Here is a 22,722-nt window from a genome sequence, read left to right on the forward strand (position 1 = left end):
CAACACTACGGGTCTGAAAGAATTGTTCAGCTATTAATTGGGGAAAAAAAGAAAAAAGAAAAAAGTGTGGTGTATGGACTAATTCTGGAGGTGTGGAAAAAATGTGGCTGCGTTTCCCTGATTTCTTTGGAGAGAATGGAAGGAAGGGTGGACACTACTGGAAGTGCTTATTATATTTTGTTGTACATGATGTTAGTTACTGCGACCCTGAAATGGATTAAGTGACAAAGAAGATGATGATGATATTGTTAGTTAAAAAAAACACATCAGTGCCAGAAAAGCCTCTAGTCGTACATGAAGTAGAGAGGTATATATTTACTACTCCAGTCCCAACCATGTAAAAGTGACCTGTGTTTACTAAAGCTGCACTGTCCAGACTGAGTGGACCTACCTCCGAGCAGAAAGGGCCAGCAGACGCAGGGAATTCTGGACTGGCGAGGAGACAGACATCCATATTCCTCTGTGAACATGTGAAAGAATAATAAAATCCCCTTTACGCGCCTGTGCCTGCCGCAGCTCCAGCCAACTCACACACAAACACACACACACACAAGCACAACTCAGCCTCCACTCAGCCTCATGGGGGGTTTTCTGCCGCTTTCCACACACATACACAAACACATGCTCGCTCCCTCGCTCGTTTTCTCACTCCCTCACAGACACACACGCCTGGCCAAGCCTCTCTCTCTCTCCCTCTTCCCTTCCCTTCCCTCTCTCTGACGTACTGTCACATCCTGGTTACTGCCACGCTCGCACGAGTGAGTCACAGACGAAGCTGAGCAGAGTCTAGAGCCCAGATCATCTGTGTCAGCAGGGTCTGGACTCCTGTCTGGACGAAGCTCCACCTGCCCACCAGGTGTATGGAGGCGTGGCTTGACACAAAAGGCAGGCCTCAGCTCAAAACTCAAAGCCATTTCCAAACCACGGTGTTGACACGTTCAGAAGCTCCGGTGGAAACCGGTCGGAACAACAAGAATGAATCACAAACAACAAAGGAGTGCGTGTTAAAATGCAAGTATTAAAATGGAGGATTCATCATTAAAGTAGGATACACATGGATGGACAGATGAAAGAATGGGGCGGATGTGTTGGGTGCTTTAGAACTTGACCAGTATTAGTTGACTGATAACATTGAATTACACATATTTTCCACAATAAAAAAAAAATAATAATAAATAAAAAATAAAATCAGTATTTGTACACACATTTACAACAAGTCTTTGACTAGTGTCTTTTTCTGTTTCGATGATATTAACATTTATTTTAATAAATTACAGCTCCAGGGATCTGGAGTGGGTTTGAGTCCTGCTCCGGGTGACTGTCTGTGAGGAGTGTGGTGTGTTCTCTCTGTGTCTGCGTGGGTTTCCACCGGGTGACTGTCTGTGAGGAGTGTGGTGTGTTCTCCCTGTGTCTGCGTGGGTTTCCTCCGGGTGACTGTCTGTGAGGAGTGTGGTGTGTTCTCCCTGTGTCTGCGTGGGTTTCCTCTGGGTGGCTGTCTGTGAGGAGTGTTGTGTGTTCTCCCTGTGTCTGCGTGGGTTTCCTCTGGGTGACTGTCTGTGAGGAGTGCGGTGTGTTCTCCCTGTGTCTGCGTGGGTTTCCTCCAGGTGACTGTCTGTGAGGAGTGTGGTGTGTTCTCCCTGTGTCTGTGTGGGTTTCCTCTGAGTGACTGTCTGTGAGGAGTGTGGTGTGTTCTCCCTGTGTCTGCGTGGGTTTCCTCCGGGTGACTGTCTGTGAGGAGTGTGGTGTGTTCTCCCTGTGTCTGCGTGGGTTTCCTCTGGGTGACAGTCTGTGAGGAGTGCGGTGTGTTCTCCCTGTGTCTGCGTGGGTTTCCTCCAGGTGACTGTCTGTGAGGAGTGTGGTGTGTTCTCCCTGTGTCTGTGTGGGTTTCCTCTGGGCGACTGATCCTCCAGGTGGTCCCTGGACCCACAATGACCCTGAACTGGATAAAGGTTACAGACAATGAATGAATGAATGAATCCTGGGCCTGCTGGACATTTAGACTGTTTCCCTCATCTATCCTGCCATCCTGCTAATCTCTGCTGATAAAGGAGAGACCTCAGAGGCCAAGAGTCTAAACTGTGTAATGTTTAGTAAGTGCTTTTTTAAATGCCTTCCCAGTTTTTAGAACTCAGAATGTTTAAGCTTAGCCATAATGTATTTCTTGCTGTTCTTTACTGCTGTAACATTGTGCACATGGTCCTGGGGGAACGTAATTTTGTTTCTCTGTGTACTTGTATATAGTTGAAATGACAAAGATTCTTCACTCTGAATATTTTTCCTTGATTAGGAAGACCGTGCTATTAACCAGCCAACTGCAAGGAATGGCAAGAACGGTCACCACCGCAGTGTATACATGTCTTTCTTGTTTTAAACTTTGGTGTGTGTGTGTAATGAATGTTTTTATACTGATAATAATTTAATATCGATAGTCAAGCTTTTGTGCGGACATTATGACGAGAGTAAAGACGGAAGAACTACAGACAACCTGCAAACTGTAAGAGCTCAGGCATTTGGAAGAGGAAAGTGATGACTGTGCAATCTGATTGGTTGATGAAGATCAATGAGTTCTCATACTTCTGATTGGCTTCTTAGTGGTGGAAAAAAGCTTCTAATGGTCTCACTGGAACTGGTCCAGAAGAGGCTACAAAGCACATACAGTCCCAGAGACTCATTAACTACCAGACAACCCTGAATCCTAAGAGGAATAATACCCTGCCCATTTGTTATTGGAGTTTATGATACTTCTTGCCCATTAAACTGGCTACTTCAGTCCTGCTCTGATTGGCTGTCCACAAATCTATGCAAATGCATTTCTGTGCAGTGGGTTTTATTAGTCAGACAGAAAACGGCCCATTCTGCACACCAAGTATTTTGGAGAAAGATAGCAGTCGCAGATTCTGCAGTTCTGGGTCTTAATGAAACATCTGTGACTTGCTTTGGTCAACATACCACAAGGATCCAACACCACAGCAGCGTTCTCCCCTGTCTAAACAGCACTGTTCAGCATGCCCGCTTTCAGCTCCTGTCCCTTTAAATGATAATGAGCTGCTTGCTGTTCACCCCGACCCCGAGCGCATAGCAGTGAAGAGTAAGGAGCAGAAGCTCTGGGTTTTTAGCCATTTTTGCTCTGTTATCTTCTCTGTTTCTGCTCTGTATGCTAATTTCTTCGCGCTTATTGTGTATGTTTTGCTGTGCTTAACCTCGTCTTTGCGCTCTCACATAAATGCGGGTCCATCGCTGTAATTGGAGAGACTCAGACGAAGGAGGCGGGGCAATTCTAAAGTCTCTGCACTTGCCAACAGACTCGTTTTGTTCCATGACTTAGATCAAAAAAATTACTGAGTGGTCTTGTTTCACAGTGGCTTGGCAAGTTCCAGATATACTCAATGTGCACATGGATTTTTTTCCATAATATTTCTCCTATAAAGCATGTATTACTTTTAAAAGAGAAATCCCCATGTGTTTATCAAAGCACACCAAGGGTCCACAAAAATGATGGTTGGTGATTGGTTAGTTTGCCTGTCAGTCAAACAAGCCACTCCCATTATAGTAGGTGATTCATGACTAACAGGCACACAACATGCTAGACTATTAAGTCAAAGTAATTTTTGCCTGAATCAAATACAGTTACATATTTTTACACATGCTCTCCGAATACAACCACAATATCCTTTGTTTTCTTTACTCAGAAAAACATTCATAGTGCCAAATTATACCAAGGCATTTACTCACGATTCTATTAGTTCATTCATTCATTCATTACCTGTAACCCTTATCCAGTTCAGGGTCGCGGAGGGTCCTGAGCCTACCTGGAATCATTGGGCGCAAGGCGGGAACACACCCTGGAGGGGGCGCCTGTCCTTCACAGGGCAACACACACACTCACATGTTCCTATTAGTTCATGCATCAAGAAAAGTTCACACGGTGTACAGGAGGGCAGGGGTGTTTAAAAACGCTTGGCAAGTGTTGATATCATTACCTTACTTATGAGCTCTTAATAATAATAATAATAATAATAATAATAATAATAATAATCATCATCATCATCATCCTCATCATCATCATCATGGCTGAGAAAATTACAGGAGTGTAAATGACACAAAAGATAATCCACAGTAAAGTCTCCCTCCATGCAAACGTAAACAGTAGGAGGATCCTGTTCTAATGTAACCTTTCCCAAAATGAATAAATTACATTTTTCAGATATTATAATCTCACACAACCCGTTCCACATTAAACCTGTTTTTTAGCCAAGCTCATTTTTGTAGGAATTCTCTCTCCACGCTCATAGCAGCCATGTTATGAGAAGCTATCTAAACAGACCTATGAGCAGACAAAAGCGTTATTAATATCCCAGACACACACAGCGTGAGGCAGGAAAGTGAACAATGAGGCCTGCCAGTGTGTTGTAACGTCAGGAACAGAGTGAGACCAGCGTGGGCAGCGTAGATCTTTGTGTTTTGATAGGTGGAAGGCAATGTGACTCTGTGGGTGCAGGACATTTCCTCTGTTTTTGTCAAACTTTCTTTAAAGCCGGTTTCATCAATGGAAGCTAATGAGACGTGATGGACTCTACTGTGCCGAGGAGAACTGAATGCTCCGGTTTCCTCCCACGGTCCAAAAACACACATTGGTAGGTGGATTGGCGACTCAAAAGTGTCCATAGGTATGAGTGTGTGTCGCCCTGTGAAGGACTGGCGCATCCTCCAGGGTGTATTCCCGCCTTGCGCCCAGTGATTCCAGGTAGGCTCCGGACCCACCGCGACCCTGAACTGGATAAGGGTTACAGATAATGAAGGAATGAATGAATATCAATTATAAATAAATAAATCCACTGAAGTACAGTTGCTAGATCTGGTTCGGTTTCAAATTTGTGGAAGACAATTTATTGGTAATTCCTAATAATACTGGTAACTCCTTTTGGAAAGAGGCAGAGCAGATGGAGAGAGTAGAGTGAAATAGAAAGGAGTCTGCTTATATAATCTGCGTGAGGCCAAAGTGCAGGCAAAGCTCGTCAAAAAATACATTCATATCAAATCTTCCCCCTCGTCCAGCTCCATTTTAAAAATACTGGTTAGATTCCAATCAGCTCTCCTCTGACCCCTGCCTGAGCTCAGAAACCGTTCATATACAATGCGCTGAGCCATGTTTCCAACTTGCAAATGTATTTAAATTCTCAGGAGAGGTACTGGCATATCATGAGGAGGGAAATCTGGCAGCGAAGGTAACCATTCTCTCATTACAGCCACAGTGCTGAGAGGGCAGAGATAGAAGAAAAACCCTGCTCCAGTCACTGGATATAATAATCCTCCCAAGACCCAACACCATCATGTGAAATACAGCCACTAGCTCTGTTACTACACACAGTCAGGAAGGCTGTTTGGAGTCTGTAGGGTGCCCACAAACAGACATCTCCAGCAGTAAAGGAATGTAATGTGGCAAGTACAGAAGGCTTTTGCCAATAAGAGATGTAACTGGATATCAGAAATGACTCAGAGGAAAACCTGAGATGGTAATAATTAACAAACTGAGCTTAAATCAGTGCATAACAATTTACTTCTCTTTCTTTCTCTCCTCAGCATTTCTCGCTTACTTTTTTCGGTGATCACAACTAGACATCTGACCACATCATAACACAGTAAGCCAGACGACAATGTGTGGGAAGGGCTTATTAAAAAATCAGCTATGCCTCTAAATAACCGCAAGCACAGATCAGTCACCGCACCAAGCCTTTCCTACCATTTTATTTCAGTCATACGGGAGGATAGGAGTGAAAGGCCTAGGCTTCAGTCGACTTGCAGTCGATCAGGGCCTTGAGGTGGATTTAATTCCTCGGGAATCTCAGCCCATCACTCCACACGGGACACCCCTTCCCCAAAACACACAAGATCTCCACAACTTTCAAACACTACAAACTGCCCAGTAGCAGCCTGACACTGCTATTGAGACTCCAGCAGCTTCAATTCTAGATACATTACTGAGATGAAAGCCATGTTCTTCCCTGTGCAATGCTTCTGAGAGTATACTGCATGATGAAGACACTGAAAATCAGATCAATAATGAAAGGTCAAGAATCAGAAATAATACATCTACAGTGAACAGTTCTGTGTTAAAGCTTGATTTAAAAGAGTCCTACGGCAGCTGGTGTGGAGTGTAAGTGGATAATAAAATGTAAAGGCCTGTGGAGGACCTTGGTTTTGTTCAGTCGTGTCGACAATGGATGTTTCTACCTTTGATAATGATAACGTTTTATGAGCTATAGGACGAGTGGTGTATTAACTTTAAAAAAGGGCTCTTTGTCAAGTCTTTAGATGACTACTTGCTCTTCGTTGCTGCATTTAAAGGCCCCCTTTAGACCTAGGGCAGCCATGGCTTTATGGTTAGTGAGGTGTAATTATATATTAGAGAATATATGTTATTGTTAAAACACCCTGCATGTACAGTAACTATTTACCCTACGTCTGTTCAGAAACATGTTACAGGTCAAAATCAATTCCTTATTGGCATCAAATGTACTTCTCGAAAATGGAGAAAATCAGTGGTTAAATTCCTCAAATACCACAAATCTATAAAAAAGAGAAGTGCAGGCAAGATTCAGGTCACATATTAACACACAACAAAAGCCACAAAGTGATTTGAGATTACTTCATTTCCTCAAACCATGTGACAATGTTAAGTGAACTTACACAAGCCTATTGAGCTCCAACGCTAAAATAAAGAGACCAACACAAAACATAAACCGTGTCTTACCTCATCAACCACCTGTGGGGGAAAGGACACTGAAAACTGTGGAGATTAGATTATTTTTGTGTCCGTGTGACCCAGCCACGGAGCGGCGACGTGAGAACCCATACACTGCTGTGCTTGGATTACTGAAACTAAATCTCTAGATCCGCCCGTATTAGTCTAAACCAACCAGTGCAGTCCTTCCCCACCTTCAGATGATCACTGGCTTTCCCACAACAGAACAAATGACAAGAAACACTTGCTGTACACAACGGCTATAAACATTGAACTGTAATGATGATGGAGCTACAGTGCTGTGTAAAACTGTCATCATTCATTTCTACTTTAAAAAGTTATTCATTTTCATGGGCTTTTGAAGTATATCCACAAGCGTTTACTTCCATCCTTCCTCTGCTGGAAGATCAAGGGCTGCTATAGGTCTGAATGGACATGGAGCCCTCGATAAGCCTTTACTTAGAAAGAAGACCAACACACACACAAAAGCTAAAGTCTTTGCAGTTGGTGTAAGAAGCAGAGCAAAATCAGAATGAATAGTTTATCCCAGGTTCTCTCACTTGGGCACAGCACAAAAAAATAAAAAATAAAAAAATAATTGACTGGGTGGTTTCACAGTGTGTGGGTTTGTGTACTCCAAATACACATCGTAATGTGCGCATGCACTGAACAGGTGACTATACAGTGTGTTAGGGCTGGGCCATTGTATCGTTCGCAATAATATCATCATCATTTTTAACACGAAAAAAAAACATCATCGTGATATTAGTGATATTCTGACTTATTTACGTAGACGTCATGCAGTTACCCATAATACGTGAGTCATTTGGCCACAATGGAAAGTGAGAGAATTAAGGAGGTGATTTGGTTACAAACATCAGATGGTACAATAAACCATGGTGTCACAATTCGCGGAGGGCGGACTGACGGAGACGGACGCACTCGCTAAAACACAGTACTTTTAATAAAACAAAAGATACAACAAAAAGACAGGCAACTACGGAAACGACAAGAGCACTGAAATGAAACAAGGAAACGACAGAGACAAACAGACCAGACTAAGCAACATGACAGGGAAACATCGGAGACGAAATAACAAGACTTACAGGAAAGAAACGACATGACTGGGAATCGAAAGGAAACAAAACGACAGGACTTGGAAACGAAACGACTTGACTGGGAGTGGGAAAGGAACAACACGAAATGAAACGACTTAGGAAATACAAAGAAACGACATGACTAGGAAACACAACGACTTGACTCGGAGTAGGAAGGAAACAACACGACATGACTTGGAAAGACAACGAAACGACTTGACTGGGAAAGAAACAACACAAAACGAATGACCGATACACGGAACTGACACCAGGGAGCTTAAATACATGAATAGACGAGACACACCTGAAACAGATAACGAGGACGGCGGACAAGGAGGTGGAATAAAGGCGAGACAAGGGCGGAGACAAGGACAATAACAGACAGAGCCATGTGCAGAGAGAGCACATGGCGTGGAAAACAGGCATGACAGGACGAGGGCGTGACACATGGTATTGTTAGAAAAACATTATTAATATATATTAAATGAAATTTAAATAAAATTAAATTTTATTTTAATATATTTAATATTAATATAACATTTGTTTTGTTACAATATTCTGTCCTTGAAATTAAGTATTTTTCAGTGTGTTGTCATATCACCAAGAATATCATTATCGCCAAAATGCCCTGAAATATCGTGATATTATTTTAGGGCCATATCGCCCACCCCTACAGTGTGTAATACTGGCTGGTTTTACACACAGTAGGATGTATTATGTAAAGTTCTTTATAGGCCTGTCAGCCTGAGGTTACAACCTGTGCATAAACCTGCCTTTATGGCCCCGAACACAGCGACAGGGCGTCAATCGGTGTCAAGCCTGACAGCTAAATGCTGGAGATTTCCAGTGCGCTGTCACTGTATGATTATGCCGCAGCAGACTGAAGTACAGTTCTTTTTAAAGACTGTGTCGAGCACTCTAATCAGGTCTAAGTGTTTGCTGGCAAAACAGACAAGCCTGATAGTAACCGAGTGGGTGGAAAGTGTTATTGATACAGCACTGTTGACTGTGAACAATTAGATTTCAGAGAGAATGAAAGCTTTTGATTTCTATTACAGCAGCTAGAGCTGAGTCAGCTGGATTACATCAATCAATGAATGTCAATTAGGATACGTGCTATTCAGCTGCTCTTATTCCGTCGTCTTTGTGCTTCGGTGGCACGCACACGTCACAGAGTCTTGCTGAAGACGAGGTTTAGTCGAGTATGAGGGACAAAGGCACTTGAAACTGAAGCAGAAAGAGCTATTGAGATGGATCAGCATACATCAGCGGCAGCTGCTGGAGGGAACACAATAACAGTGTGTGATGTCTCTTACACAAACACACAAACTAAAAAGTAACCCAACACACAACATTTCCCTGCGCTTTGCAAGCCTTCCCGATTTAATGAGCTGCTGCTTGCTCACAAAGCAACTCCACACCAAAGAGCCTAGAAAGCATGTCTACATTTGAATGGAACTGGCAGCAAAAAGACATAAATCAGTGTTTTAGAGATTATGAATCACACATTAAAGAACACAAACACAAAGGGACACCGAAGGCCCAGAGACGGAGGGGGTGATGGATGCAGAGACATATGAAGTCAGACTGACTCCAGCGATGCACTAATGACTCTGACCAACAGCACGATTCTGCACTAGATATTAAAAGGCGAGGTTTACAACTGTAAATAAAAAAAACGCTGAAGTTATTCCCTCACCATTTGCTGTCCTCCAGTCTCTTTGCCGGCTTGAAACCGATGTAATGTGTTTACGAGGCCCCAGTGTCTTTAAATGGGTAAAAAATAAAACTGCCTCTGTCCGGTATCTCTGCAGAGCAAAGGTATCTGGAGTTGTTTAGACAATGGAGAGAACTCCCAAGTTTGAAAAGCATGAACCGAGATATGGATATTGCTCTATTCCTGCTCTACTGATGGATAACACTGACTAATGTTTGCTGTTTTCCAATCACTTAAGAATTTAGAAGACGGCTAACTGAATTACCGAACGTGCTATAAAACTAAACAACTCAAATGTCAAATGAGTTTCTGTGGTAATTCAAATAAAAACTTACAGACAAGTCAATTTTTTTCTTTAAAAGACGCAGAGCTTCTGAACATAACCAAACCAGAGAAAACAGCATTTCCCCCCAATCGTAGATGTCCTCAATCTAGCCCTAATAACAAACCCATTCAACAACATGCCAAATGATTATAACCATTAGGAAGTTTTGAAAAGATTTGAGGAATACAGGGGGTCCTCGACTTACGACGTTGATCCGCTCCTACGTCGCATCGTAAACCGATTTTCGTTGCAAGTCGGAACATACTGTACGTAAATAACATAATGTAAGCACTTATCCTAACACCTATCCTCCTCGGTCTCGAGCTGCGTAACCGAACACGAAGTTTGCGTTACCATGTTTACGACATAAACTCACTTCAGTCGAAACAAGGCTTTATACAGTAAATGGGAAATGTGTCGTAACTACGAAACATCGTAACTCGGGACTGACGTAACCCGAGGACCTCCTGTACATTTCAGTGAAGATTTTTAATCCCAAACAGTTTTTGGGATTGTTTTACATTACAGTTATTGTATGTGATTTTAATTCAAATACACTTTTTATAAAATTCAGAGAATGCTACCTCTCCACTCTGTTTGCACACTGGAAAAAGGCCCAGTGTTTGTACACAATGATCCATTGCTGGACATTGAAGTTATATTCAATTTTATCATAAGCTAAACTCAAACTTAGTAATGTAACAATATTACAACAAGTAACATCTCACAAAAGCAAAAAGGCAAGTAGTTTAGCTCTAAGATGAGGACCTGAGAAAGAAGGTGGTAACGGAGCTAGACAAAGTACAAGACAAAAGAACGAGAAATGTGGAGAGAATTCTAGAACTTAGAAGTGTTCTACCTCCAGCCCAGCACATGGGGAAGGGGCTGCAGCCGAACCTTTTGACTCTTGTGGCTTTGTGGCTCCGTGAGGTTGCCACAGCTCCGGGCCAGCAACCACTTCTCTCACAAATCCGCATAGGAGCCAGGGCCTCAAAAACTGACCCCAAAGTCCTGTATGGAAGTGCTCTGCTTGGCTAGACTTGACCAAGAGCCAGGTTCTCACTTCCCAGGCTACTGCACATCAAGGGGTCCAAGCACATGGCAGGTTGAGGCTCGGACAAAAAGGAAAAGTACGGCTGGGTGTTGCTTTGATCCGACGTTTTAACTCCAGGTCCAGTCTGCAGTGATGTCAGGACGGGTAAAGGTTTGGAGGAAAAGTCAGCTACTGCATAATAATCCTAGTGCAGCCTTCAAAACCCAACATCCAGGCAAGAGCCGGAGGCCACCGTGTGCTTACAGCCAACTCAGATTAATGCAGAGTATGTGGCATTAAAGATCGGAGTGGAGAGAGCAGGAGTCTTCAAGATAGCACCAGACCAAAAATATAAGACAGAAAGAGAAAGAGAAGAAGGAGAGAGGCTCAGCCTCTGTTTTCCACCACTTCTGAGAGGCAACTGCCGGAGAAAAGCACACAGAGACGAGAGGAGGGGCCTGGGGACTTCAGCTGAGCCTCATTAATATGCAAATCTCCCCCTCGTTCCTATTCAGTATGACCCACGGCTGTTTACCAAAGAGAAGCAGGCCACAAATCAGGCTTGACCCCCACTCACGGCCACAGAACCTCCTCTTCTGGCCGGCGTTTCTGTGCCAGGCCTCGGTGGCACCGTGCCCACGGAACATCCCTTAGCTCCCTGCTCAGCCCTCAGACTCCACTGGTCGACAGAGGATGTGAAGGATGTAGCCACTAAAATGATGTTATTGCCTCACCCTGCTGCCCTCAGGCAGAATCAATCCATTACCAGAGCAGATCCAGGCCTCGTCACTATACTTTAAAGGTACACTTTACTAAGCCATTGCATGCATGACATCACGCTGTAATTATCACTACACGGAAATTATTGGAAAAACATTAGTACACAATTTTAACTTAATGGAACTGCGGGCTCCCAGGTGGGCCATTTCAGGAGATGGTGGGAGTTTGACCCCTGGTGTCGTCACAGCCATTCACAGCCTGGAGTCTGAGAGCATATGTGGCATTGCTGTCTCTGGGAGAGTAGGATGGGTAGTTAGAATGAATGAAATCTAAGCTACTTATTATGCGGCTAAACACACAATGAGAACGTGCATTCTGTGCTTTCTTACCACATTTGATAAGCACATAATATAGCCATAAGGTTGTGTTTATTAATATTATTTTAACTGCTGAATATTAAGCTAATATTATACTCAAATATGATTTATAAACATACACATCAATATAATTTAAGCACTAATAAAGGGGACATATTCTCCCCCTTCTCCACCAGTGAATACAAGTCTGGACTTTTAACGAAACATCTGTGACCTGCTTCTGTCAAAATACCACAAGGATCAAACCCCACAGCATTCTCAACAGTCCTGTTAAGAATATCTACTTTCAGCGCCTGTTCCTTTAAATGAGAATGAGCCACTCACTGCTCACCCAAGACCTGAGCGCACAGTAGTGGGAAGCAAGGAGCAGAAGCTCTGCTTTTAAGCTGTTTTTGCTCAGTTCTCTTTCTTCTCTGTTCTAGTTTTCTCCAAGTGCGCTTATTTTTCCGCGCTCGTTGTGTCTGTTCTGCTGGGTTTAACCTCGTCTTTGCACTCTCACATAAACACGGGTCCAGTGCTGTGATTGGAGAGACTTTGTTGAGGGGGCGGGGCAATTCTAAAGTGTCTGCACTCTATGTAGGACGCAGCAAAAAATGTACCTACTTACAAACCATAAAAACTGACTGAGTGGTCTTATTTCTGCCCCAGATCCCAAAATTAATGTGCTAATGCCCTGAAAAAGGAATATATTTTTTTATATGTCCCCTTTAAAGTCAAGTGAATATTTCTTATATCAAGTGGAATTCAACTATGATGCTTGGTGTGTGGATCTCAGTTAAAAACCGAAAAATACGATTTTTTAAAATTATTTAAGACATGTACTGTGTTTTGTGAGGGTACTGTGTAAGAGATTTGTGTGTGTGTGTGTGTGTGTGTGTTCTATCCTCTTGTCCCTTGTCCCTTACGTTGGGGGTGCAGGGAGTGGTAGTGTGAAGGCAGAAAGCAACATAAAGCCAATCGCAGTGTTTATCAGCAGGGAATCTCCATGTGGTCGCCGTCTATTCAAAAGTCAAACACACAGCAACCACTCCGGCACATCCCTGCAAGTCAGAGATAACATTATACATTAAAGCCAAGCCTTTGACCACATCTAAAATGACTGTTCCTCAAAGACGGGGGAAGAGGGGGATACCAGACTGAGTGCATTTTTAACCTGAATCCACTCAGCAGACGTTTTATTAAAACACACCGAGGGGGGTGTCTAGGAACAGAGCGCCTGACCTAAACATATTTAGGTTCGTATTATTCTTGAACCGCCTTGTACTCTGGATTTTAACCTTAAATAACTTCTTTATTTTTAAAGGTACACTAAGTGAATGTAATTCATTTTCTAACTAGTACAAATGAACTATAAAATAAGAAGAGCATGACTAAAATGATTATATATTTTGGTCTAAACACCAGAATAAGTGCATTTTGTGACAGAACAAAGAGTAGTCATTGCTGTTGTATTTCATCTGCTTGGCCACTGGAGGTTAACTTGACGAATACACTAGTATGCTGGTCAGGATTCGGGATCTGAGACCTCTGCTGGCCACATAAATGAACTACAACTTACAGGCGAGAACGTCAGTAATATAACCTACTGCATCTTTAAGTTTGCCATTATGTAGAAGTTATTAACAGAAAATTACAGCCAAAGCCAAATTGACCACAACAACTATTTACTTTGAGAAACCACCCTTTTCTCTTTTTTTATTGTTTTATGTTCAAATGTTCTTATATTTGTGTGTGTTCATTTTTTAGTAAGAGCTTCTTCACAGCTCCACATCCTTTCAGACTCAGTTCACTTCACGTGGAAGCCACGCCACTTGCTCTATTTCTGATTTTTCCGTTACCTTGAGTCAATATTCTGCGTTTTTACCAACTCTCATGACAGAAGCAGCAGCAGCAGGAGGAGGTGGAGGAGGATGGGCCGTCTCCCACAACAGCCTTTCACTTTAACAGTGGGGTACGGATCCTCCACACAAAGCCTGGGACAAAGGAAGATAAGGAGGGGGAAGGAGAAGAGGTGGCACTTCCCCACACACACCCCACACATCCGGCCCACTGTCAATCCCTCTAGCACACAAAGGCCTTTCTCAGACTCGGCCTGAGCCCACGTGCTGCACACAGCAGATTGCCTGTGATGGGACACGCCACGCTCAAAAGCATAATTTACTGCGGTGCAAAGACAACAGGTTTATGGGCGAGGGGTGTAATACGGCTGGGGGTCCCCTATGAAAACCAGGGGACAACAGTTTGCACATTGTGATAGAAAACCAAAGGGGTGTGAATAGTGTCTATACATCACCAAAGACAAAAGAAAGTGCAAAAGATGTGGAACACCGCAGCAGATAACACGCAACAAGTAAAGCTAAAATCCCTGGTGGATTAAAGATTTAAGGCTTTGTTACCTCATAAAACTAGTGACAAAAGGACAATATACAAAGTTGATCATATATAACAAAGCCCTAGTTCACAAATATTAGTTTAGAGCAGTGGTTCTCAAAATGAGGAATGCACCCCCTATGGGAGGCATGGAGCAATTGCAGATGAATAAGGCAAGGCAAATGAATGAAATACATAATGCGTTTCACTGCAACGATGATTTGTCACTTTGCTGTGTCTTGTTCAGTTTTGTATGAATTACAGGGTTTAAAATAAAGTGTGAAACCAACATACGTGTGTTTGTCTGAGTGAGGAGGCTCAAACGTATTTTCATTTATAATATGGGGGTGCTTTAGAGCTAACATACAGTGTTAAATTTCCAAACTCTTTAATGGAAATCAGCTTTATCAGGCCTCATTTTGGACAAGGCTTATCCCTAGTAGACACATTCCACCTCTACCCTTCAGTACGTACAAACCTACATCTGTATGTGCTTTGGCTGAAACTGAAAATTAACTTGATCTGATGCCCACTGAGGATCATCTAACAAATTTCACTTGAGCTCATGCTCTAACGGAAAGGCCCTGAATCTGGCATCATGATCCCCAGAGGAAATACGGACATGTTGTTTAAAGCAGAACCTAAAGGCAAGGTGAAAGGGAAGATCAAAGTGGAGTATCAAACAGCGAGGAGTGTGTAAGTGGCTGTCGGGGGTCTCCCTCAGAAGAGCTGACAGTGGGCAGATGTCAGAGCCTTTTCCTTCTGTCTCAGTAAGCAGCGGGTCCCAGGAGCAGTGGTCATGCACGCGTCCAGCTGCTGCCAGCTGCTGTCCCCTTCCCCCACTGCCTCGTCCAAATCCATCAGCGTTCCGGAACTCCTCTTGCTCCTGCACAGTCCTCAGTGCTCCTAACCTCCTCCTCTTCCTCTTAGTCTGTCAACTGTGGAGAGCTGCATACTCTGCTCAGCTGCATTTAGATGCTGGATTACTCCCATTAAAACCTTCAAGAGTGGCAGGGATCATGGCCCTTAAGCCTAGGCGAAGGTTCCCCATCAGCCCCTAACATTACTGTAAGACTGAGGCGATGAAAACAGTGATACCAAAACCATTCTTGTTTGAAAGAACACTGCGGCCAAAACAATGATTGTAGACAGTGTGTTCTGTGCAATGCTAATTGTAAAGTGTCATAAAAAATAAGCCGATAAATAAATATTAGCCTGTAGATCAGAATCAAGGTGTGACATTGGTGCAATACAGTTTTAACACTGGCTCCTTAAAACCTGACATTGCACAAGATGCAAATGATGAAAACACTACTTTAACCAATCACAAATGTGTTTACTGAGTGCTGTGAGCCTTCAGCCAAAAGGGTTTTTTTTCTTCTTCTGTGGCTGCTGTTATAAATTACACGCCATCAAATGCCATGTTAATACACGTTACACATAACGCAACAGCAATACGATGCTCAGTGCTTCTAATGGAGTCCTGCGAGGCTTAATAAAAACAAGCATTTTGTTCGAGTGTTTGCCTGCTTTCGAGAAAATAGCTCAAAAGCCGACAGACTAAGACCGCTCAATTCAGCGAGAGAGGTGGGATGTAAAATGTAAACGGCAAAACCGGCAGGATCCTCTTCACATGCAGCTTGGAAAACTCGTCTCGCTTCTCCTCAGGCTGTTAACGTGACATGATGCCGTTTGAGGTTTCGCACAACTCCGTGAACCCCTGCTGTTGTCTTCTTTATAAAGTTCAAAGCCAATCACGCGCCTCTGCCGTAACCCACAAGGCACAGTGGAAGTGACAAGGTTTACAAGCAGAGCTTGATGTTCCTCTTCTATTGTGATACCCTGCAGTACTCAAACTCAGGCATGGCCTAGAGAGTGTGTTTAGCTAACTAGGAAGGAGGGAGAGCGTCAGAGAGCAAGAGGAGGGAGAGTGACAACTACAGAGCAGAATTTATGATTAAGTTGTCCCTGAGTTAATGAGTCATTTACATAACGCTGTGCTGCTGCTTTCGAAGTCCTAATCAGTATCCCCTCCGGCGACGATCTGCGGCTTCATGTAAGGCGTAGAATTAACACACACACACACACACACACAGCATCAAATTCAGTGGGTTTGGGTTTAAAGAGATTCATGTTTCTTCCATGAAGAACCCCACAGGATTTAGAATCAGTTTTACCCAGTTATAGAGCTCAATCTTTTTATATTTTAATCTGTGATTCCAGGTCAAATTTTGCCAAATTGATGCTGTATGAAGTGGATAAATTTGCCTATTTTTGGTTGAGCGTGAGCATCTTGACCAATCTCAGATATTCATTGGGCTGTTGGATGAAGCAGGGCATTCACATGACAAACTTACAGGGAGCCATAAGGTCAATATTACAGTAACTGTTAGGGATGTCCCGATCCAATCTCAAAGATCGGTACCTGGGCCAATCACAGCATTTCCTCCAGGCGACAAACTCACTCTCCCTCCTCCTCCTACTCGAGCCGGTTGTGACCAATGTCAATATTCCCTCCAGCACCGGTGTTTCTAAAATGTAGCACGCTTTGTAAATATTGCTGTGATCTGACTTTGCTGGCCACCGTAGTCGTCATCACATCTCTACGTCCTGTATCTGTCATTTCAAATTAAAAGCCCTCTGCGGTGTTTTCATAAAGCAGTGCTCTGTACGACTGAGCGGAATTGTGGTTTTTATTTGTTGTGACTGTGAATATTAAGCTACAGGAGAACTTCAGAAAGGTATTGGGATTATATTACTCATTTTTAAATGTTCTATGTTTACTACAGCTTTGCTGCACTAAGTGGAATTTATATGTGCTCTTTGTGAAAAAAAAATAAAAAAATTATAAATTATGCAGCAACTTGAATGCAGGCAATTTCTTTCTTAATGCGAGATATTCAGTGTTGAGCAGATACACCGGGCTGATTTTAATAGCAAAAATTTACTTGAAATGTGCACTGCGTTACAGTACTATCAAGGAAAACATAAGTATCGGATCAGGACTCTGTATCAGCAGAAACTCTATATTAAAAGACTCAGACTGGGATCGGGGGTCAACAAAACTTGATTGGGACATCATTAGTAACAGTACCTTTCAAATAATTTGAGAACTCTTGACATGATGTGGAAGGCTGCCTTACTTTTGTCCCTGTAAAATATTCCTAACGTTAGAAGGAGTTATTAAACCTTCAGATCGGAGAAAGACCTCCCTAGTGGACATCAAACAGGAAGAAGTTTGAACATCATGAGGTCGTTTATAATACTTTCTACATGCTTTCAACATGCTTTTGGCAAAATTCCTGTCTTCCTCGCTGTCTTTTTGGAGCTGGAAAATCTGGTGTTTGTATGCAGCCCTGTCACTGTAAATGCTCTCTCTTTGGACTGGTATCTGGACTGTCATAAGGTGGAGAGAACTCTTAATATTGAAAGCCATGTTGCCCCATTCCTGCTCCATAGGTGAATAACACTGATTATTTTTGCCGTTTCACAGAAAAAACCTGTTATATCTCTGTTTATCCAAGCCCAGCGTTGTTACACTGGCAGTGCAAGTACCTGAAATAGGGGACGGCAGAGCATCTGAAAGAGCACAGAGCAGAGGGATTCGTTTGTTTCACCTTGAGAACAGTAGATCTCCAGAGAATCAACATACTCGCAATGTAGGACTCTGTCAATTCTATGCAGCTGTAATGAGAATAAACACGCTATCATTTGAGAAGTTTTTTGAGATAAATATTGCAATATTTAGTGCAAAACCCTAAATTATTGCAGTGTGACTTTTCTCCTGATGTCATCAAACCTCACCTAATGCATACTGATGGAGTCTTTGCCCTTGTGCAATGCTCAGCCTTGGAAAGCAGATCAAGGATCAGTTTTGCGCTGTGCATACTGATCATCACCCTAACTATGCACCAGCATTGCCTGATACAATCATGGGCTCTGAGACTAGAAGCCTGAGGTTTTTATAGATATATATATATATATCCTTACACTGTTTAAAACAGACTAGGCTTTCAGTTGAGTAAAAAAAAAAACAAAGGTGTGGTTCATTTCGAAAAGATTCCTTAGTCAAACTGTGAAAACTAATTGCTCAGCTGCATGCCGACTCTACAGAGCGCTAAAACAAAGTACCTCATTAAAACGTGACTATTCTGACTAATTGGAGCAAGCTATGAGCTCTATCCAACCAGTAATGCCACTTCATTAGACTCTGGAATCAGCAGCGAGGGCTGAAGAAACAGAAAACGCTCTGTAAGCACCTCATCGTTAAATCATAGCTGCTCGGGTAAACACAAACAGCACCAGTGTCTGAGGGAAACCAGACAATCCAGTTTGAGGGTTAATGGAAGGTATTGTTAGTTTAATACTAATCAAATCTCACAAGCCTCCGTCTGACAGCTCTTCAGGTCGCATCAACCTCTCAGTGACCTCTCCACCGAAGAATGACATCATCCTATATCCCACAGGCTAATGGATGGGGGCTAAAATTAAACCTGCTCAACACTGTGGAACCCTGGGAAAGCTAGAGAGCAGCCTTTATAACATCAATTAATCACATGCTCAAAGCATTCACCAGTTAATAGGACACTGGACTAAATTAAATATTTAACACTCACAACTGTTCAGTGTTGCAGTAGTCCCTAGAGTGAGGCTGTTCACTTTAAAGACTAGCAAACCATCCTTTTATGATGCGTCTTAAAGGTGGGAGGAGCTTCAGGGTAGATTACGAGCTGTTTGAAATGGTTTAAACCAATCAGTCATAACATACTACCACCTCCTCATTTCTTCGCTCACTGACCGCCCCATGTTCTTCAATGGTCAGGACCCTCACATGACCACCAGTGGGTATTATTAGGGTGCAGCAGTGACACAGAGTGGTTTAAAAACTCCAGCAGCAACTGCTGTGTCTGATCCACCAGCACAACACACACTAACATACCACCACCACCACGTCAAACCCTCTCTGTTGGTGGGGGGGTGTCCAGACTATTGAAGAGGAGGCTAACAAAGGTATGCAGAGCAACAGAAAGACTACAGTCTAACAGTGCAAAGTACAGTCAGAGGTCAGTGAGTGTAGAAACATGGAGGTAGTAATAAAGATATGAAAGATCTGTGTATTTCTATTTTCCATAATGTAAGTTTCTAAAGTAAGAAATAAACTTGGAGGGAGGGCTGGAGAATATCCATGTGTATGGAGTCTTGGAGTAATTTATATTTATTATATTTATGCTACTTTAGTTATCACTGCTATCCATTTCTGGCTGCAGTAATATTCATTTAGCCTCTATAAACTAGGCCAATGCTTTCTCACGCTGAACCTCGTCTAATTAATTTAAATCCCTGTTAATGGGACGTCAAGAATCGCAGGAAGGAAGAAAAAAAAAAAACACTCTCTCAGCTCAGTTCCACATTCATATTTCAGCCCTCCAGCAGTCTCCATATGTTCTTTTGATGGCAGTCGGGGAAAAGCCTCACTCATTTCACACTCTACTGCACATTACAAAGTACGCTGCATGATAAATCAGGCAAGGAACAAAGCCTTTCAGATGAATTCGTCCACCCGAGTTTGCCACAGTTATGTCATCGTTGCTGTGATCATCGGTACCAGATTGGAAGCCAAAGCTACAGTTAAAGCAACACTAGGTAGTATTTTGACCTTAAAATTACAGCTTCAAAATCAATGCCTCTCTCATTGCTACTTTGGGTTAAGCATTGCAGGAATGGCACTATGTAACTTTTGGAAGAGGCTAGGATAGTGCTGCTTCAGTGAATTACACTTTGCAACTCTAGGGGGAGCCCAAGAACAAAAATACCGAAATCTTTCTTACTTACGTGTTGCTTTAAATGTATGCCCCGTGGCGGATGCTAATTAAGGAATGTAATTAGAGTCTTGCCCAAGGACTCTTACCATTTTAGCAACTTATTTAGCTTTCTCCGGTCAGAAATCAAACACCAATCTGCCACATGGAGATCAGCAGTGTTACCCTCTATGCCAGGGGTCATCAGAATTCAATCTTAAAAGTCCACTCACCAAATTTCCACAGAGTTGAAGGTCGAAAGAGGTCAAACGAGTGAGACAACTGAAGGCTTATTTTTAAATCTTTTCATGTGCACAGAATTCTACAGAGGAAATTTAAAGACCCCACTTTAGCTCTTGGATTAAATGTTTGCCTGACTTTGTTAATTGGCACAGAAGTTTCTGATGGGCACATGTTGACACACCAACTGCCCACAAAGTCATGTCACTGTTGTCATTGAAATCTTTTTACTAGCTCCATTTTGGATGCAAGAAACTAAAAAAGAAGGTGCAAAACATAAAGCAACACTAGGTAGTATTTCTCCCTTAAAATTACAGCTTCAAAATCATTGTGATATTTCAGTGATTTGTAATAATATTAATAGACCCGGACGAATAGGCACTTTGAGCTCAGCACTACAGAAACTGCACTGTGTACATTTTGGATGGGGATTGGATGTTAAAGTGAGTTCCACTTTGCAAATGAATGCCAAATCTTACTTAGTGTTTCTTTGAAAGGGCTGTTCTGATTGGTCAGGATCATAACAACACAGTGAAAATGAACTGTGATTGGTTAGTATCCTTCTCAAATGCTAACCTTTGTTGATTTCAGCATTACAAAAAGAAGGCAGCACTGCAACACTGATGAAAACTTAGACAATAACAGATTTAGAAAGCAGACAAAACAAACCAAAACCCCAAACATCTATGCACATTACTTCTCTGTGAACTAATCATTTTCTTACACAGCTGTCTCATTCTGGTCATAAAGCAGTGGCTAAAAATAAGTAGGGCCTTAGTCTCACAGGCCAACAATAATCATGCTCTGCAATCACCAAACGCCTGGGGTTATGACATTTTTTGCTGCGATATCAGAATCACAGGGGAGTGACCAAGTTCACACCAACTCTTCCCATTCTTCAACAATCTGTTGGTCAGAAATGATTTATGCGTAGTTTTACTTTCTTTAAATATCGCCTTCCTTTACAAATCATTCCTAAATCAGTGCAATAGTGAAGTAGAAAGCCACCAGTCACAAGCATTGGCAAAAGGACTAACAATCCCATACAGCAGGACACTCTCATAAATCATCTGGACACAGGGGCTGCAAGAGAAAGCCAAAGAAAGAAAGCAAAGGAAGCCACTCACCTGTGTAATAGGAAATTCTTGAAATATCTGGAGAGAGAGAGAGAGAGAGAGAGAGAGAGAGAGAGAGAGAGAGGTCAGTTTGTTTGACATTTGCTCAAACACTTTTGGTGGCATGTGGTTTTGTGGGTCAGCTATAATCCTTCAGGACCGGCCGGGGGCCAGCTGGCCCAGAGACACAGCGCCCCCTGCTTGCACCGGGACAAAACTGGGACACTAATGATAATAAATAATTGCACCACAGCCTGTCCAAAGATCGGGGACACCTAGCTTTCCACAAAGGGGTTTCATATCAGTGGGAACACGGTCTCTGCCAGACTTCAGTAACTAACTACAGTAAATGGTGCTGTAACATGCAACAACAACAACTAGGCTGGTCAATGTAGAAGAGCAATCATTTATAGTAATTTAAAAAGACAAGTTTGTGAACATACAAATGAGAGTAATACCTTGCTGTCCGGCACAAAAGACCACGAGTAAGAAATAGTGGAATTTAACTTGTATAAAAACACATAATTTAAATCACTGAGCTGAAATACTGGAAGTTAGATATTCTCCACAAAATGTTCAGTCCTAGTTTCGCCAAAATATCTGACAGATAAAATATCTGACAGGCTGTATGTCACTGCATCAATAGAAATGAATTCACCGAATACTGGACACTTTAACTGAATAGAATGGGTGATGTAGTGTGAGAGAGAGAGAAGGAGTCCGAGCTGGGGTTCTTTAGTAGAGAGTGTAACTGACTGCATTAGTGAGGTGACTTTTAGTGAATCAGGATGTGTTTGAGAAGAAGGAGCCGGAAGGAACCGGGTAACACACAGGACTTGGGTTACACACAGAAAAGCCTGCAACTCTCAGCCCCAGAATCACACAGCCATGAGAGAGAGAGGAATAAATAGGGTATGAGAAATGGACAGAGTCTGAGAGGAGAGTGAGAGAGAGAAAGAGAGAGAGAGAGGAATAAAGAGGGTATGAGAAATGGACAGAGTATGAGAGGAGAGTGAGAGTGAGTAAGAGAGAGAAGAATAAAGAGTATGAGAAGAGAGTGAGAGTGAGGGAGGGGGAGAGATAGTGAGAGAGAGAGAGAGGATTAAAGAGGGTATGAAAAATGGACAGAGTATGAGAAGAGAGTGAGAGAGGGAGGGGGAGAGAGAGTGAGGAATAAAGAGGGTATGA

At 42.6% G+C, this 22,722-nt stretch overlaps 1 protein-coding gene across 10 annotated transcripts in view; it reads right to left on the bottom strand.

The window, feature by feature from the left end:
* The window catches only part of ptk2aa (protein tyrosine kinase 2aa), a 113,833-nt gene that overhangs the window by 60,660 nt on the left and 30,451 nt on the right, over window positions 1-22,722 (bottom strand). For 7 of the 10 annotated variants that reach the window (XM_066674051.1, XM_066674047.1, XM_066674050.1 and 4 more), the window contains exon 1: window positions 392-631. The exons of 1 other annotated variant lie outside the window; for it this stretch is intronic. In XM_066674051.1, coding sequence (XP_066530148.1) covers window positions 392-470 — 79 coding nt within the window. In that variant the 5' untranslated portion in view covers window positions 471-631. Of the gene's footprint in view, window positions 1-391; window positions 632-21,546; window positions 21,574-22,722 lie in introns of those variants that run through there. 2 more of the 10 variants (XM_066674048.1, XM_066674044.1) reach the window with 1 other exon arrangement.

Source organism: Hoplias malabaricus, chromosome 6 (assembly GCF_029633855.1).
Source record: "Hoplias malabaricus isolate fHopMal1 chromosome 6, fHopMal1.hap1, whole genome shotgun sequence".
Classification (NCBI taxonomy): domain Eukaryota; kingdom Metazoa; phylum Chordata; class Actinopteri; order Characiformes; family Erythrinidae; genus Hoplias; species Hoplias malabaricus.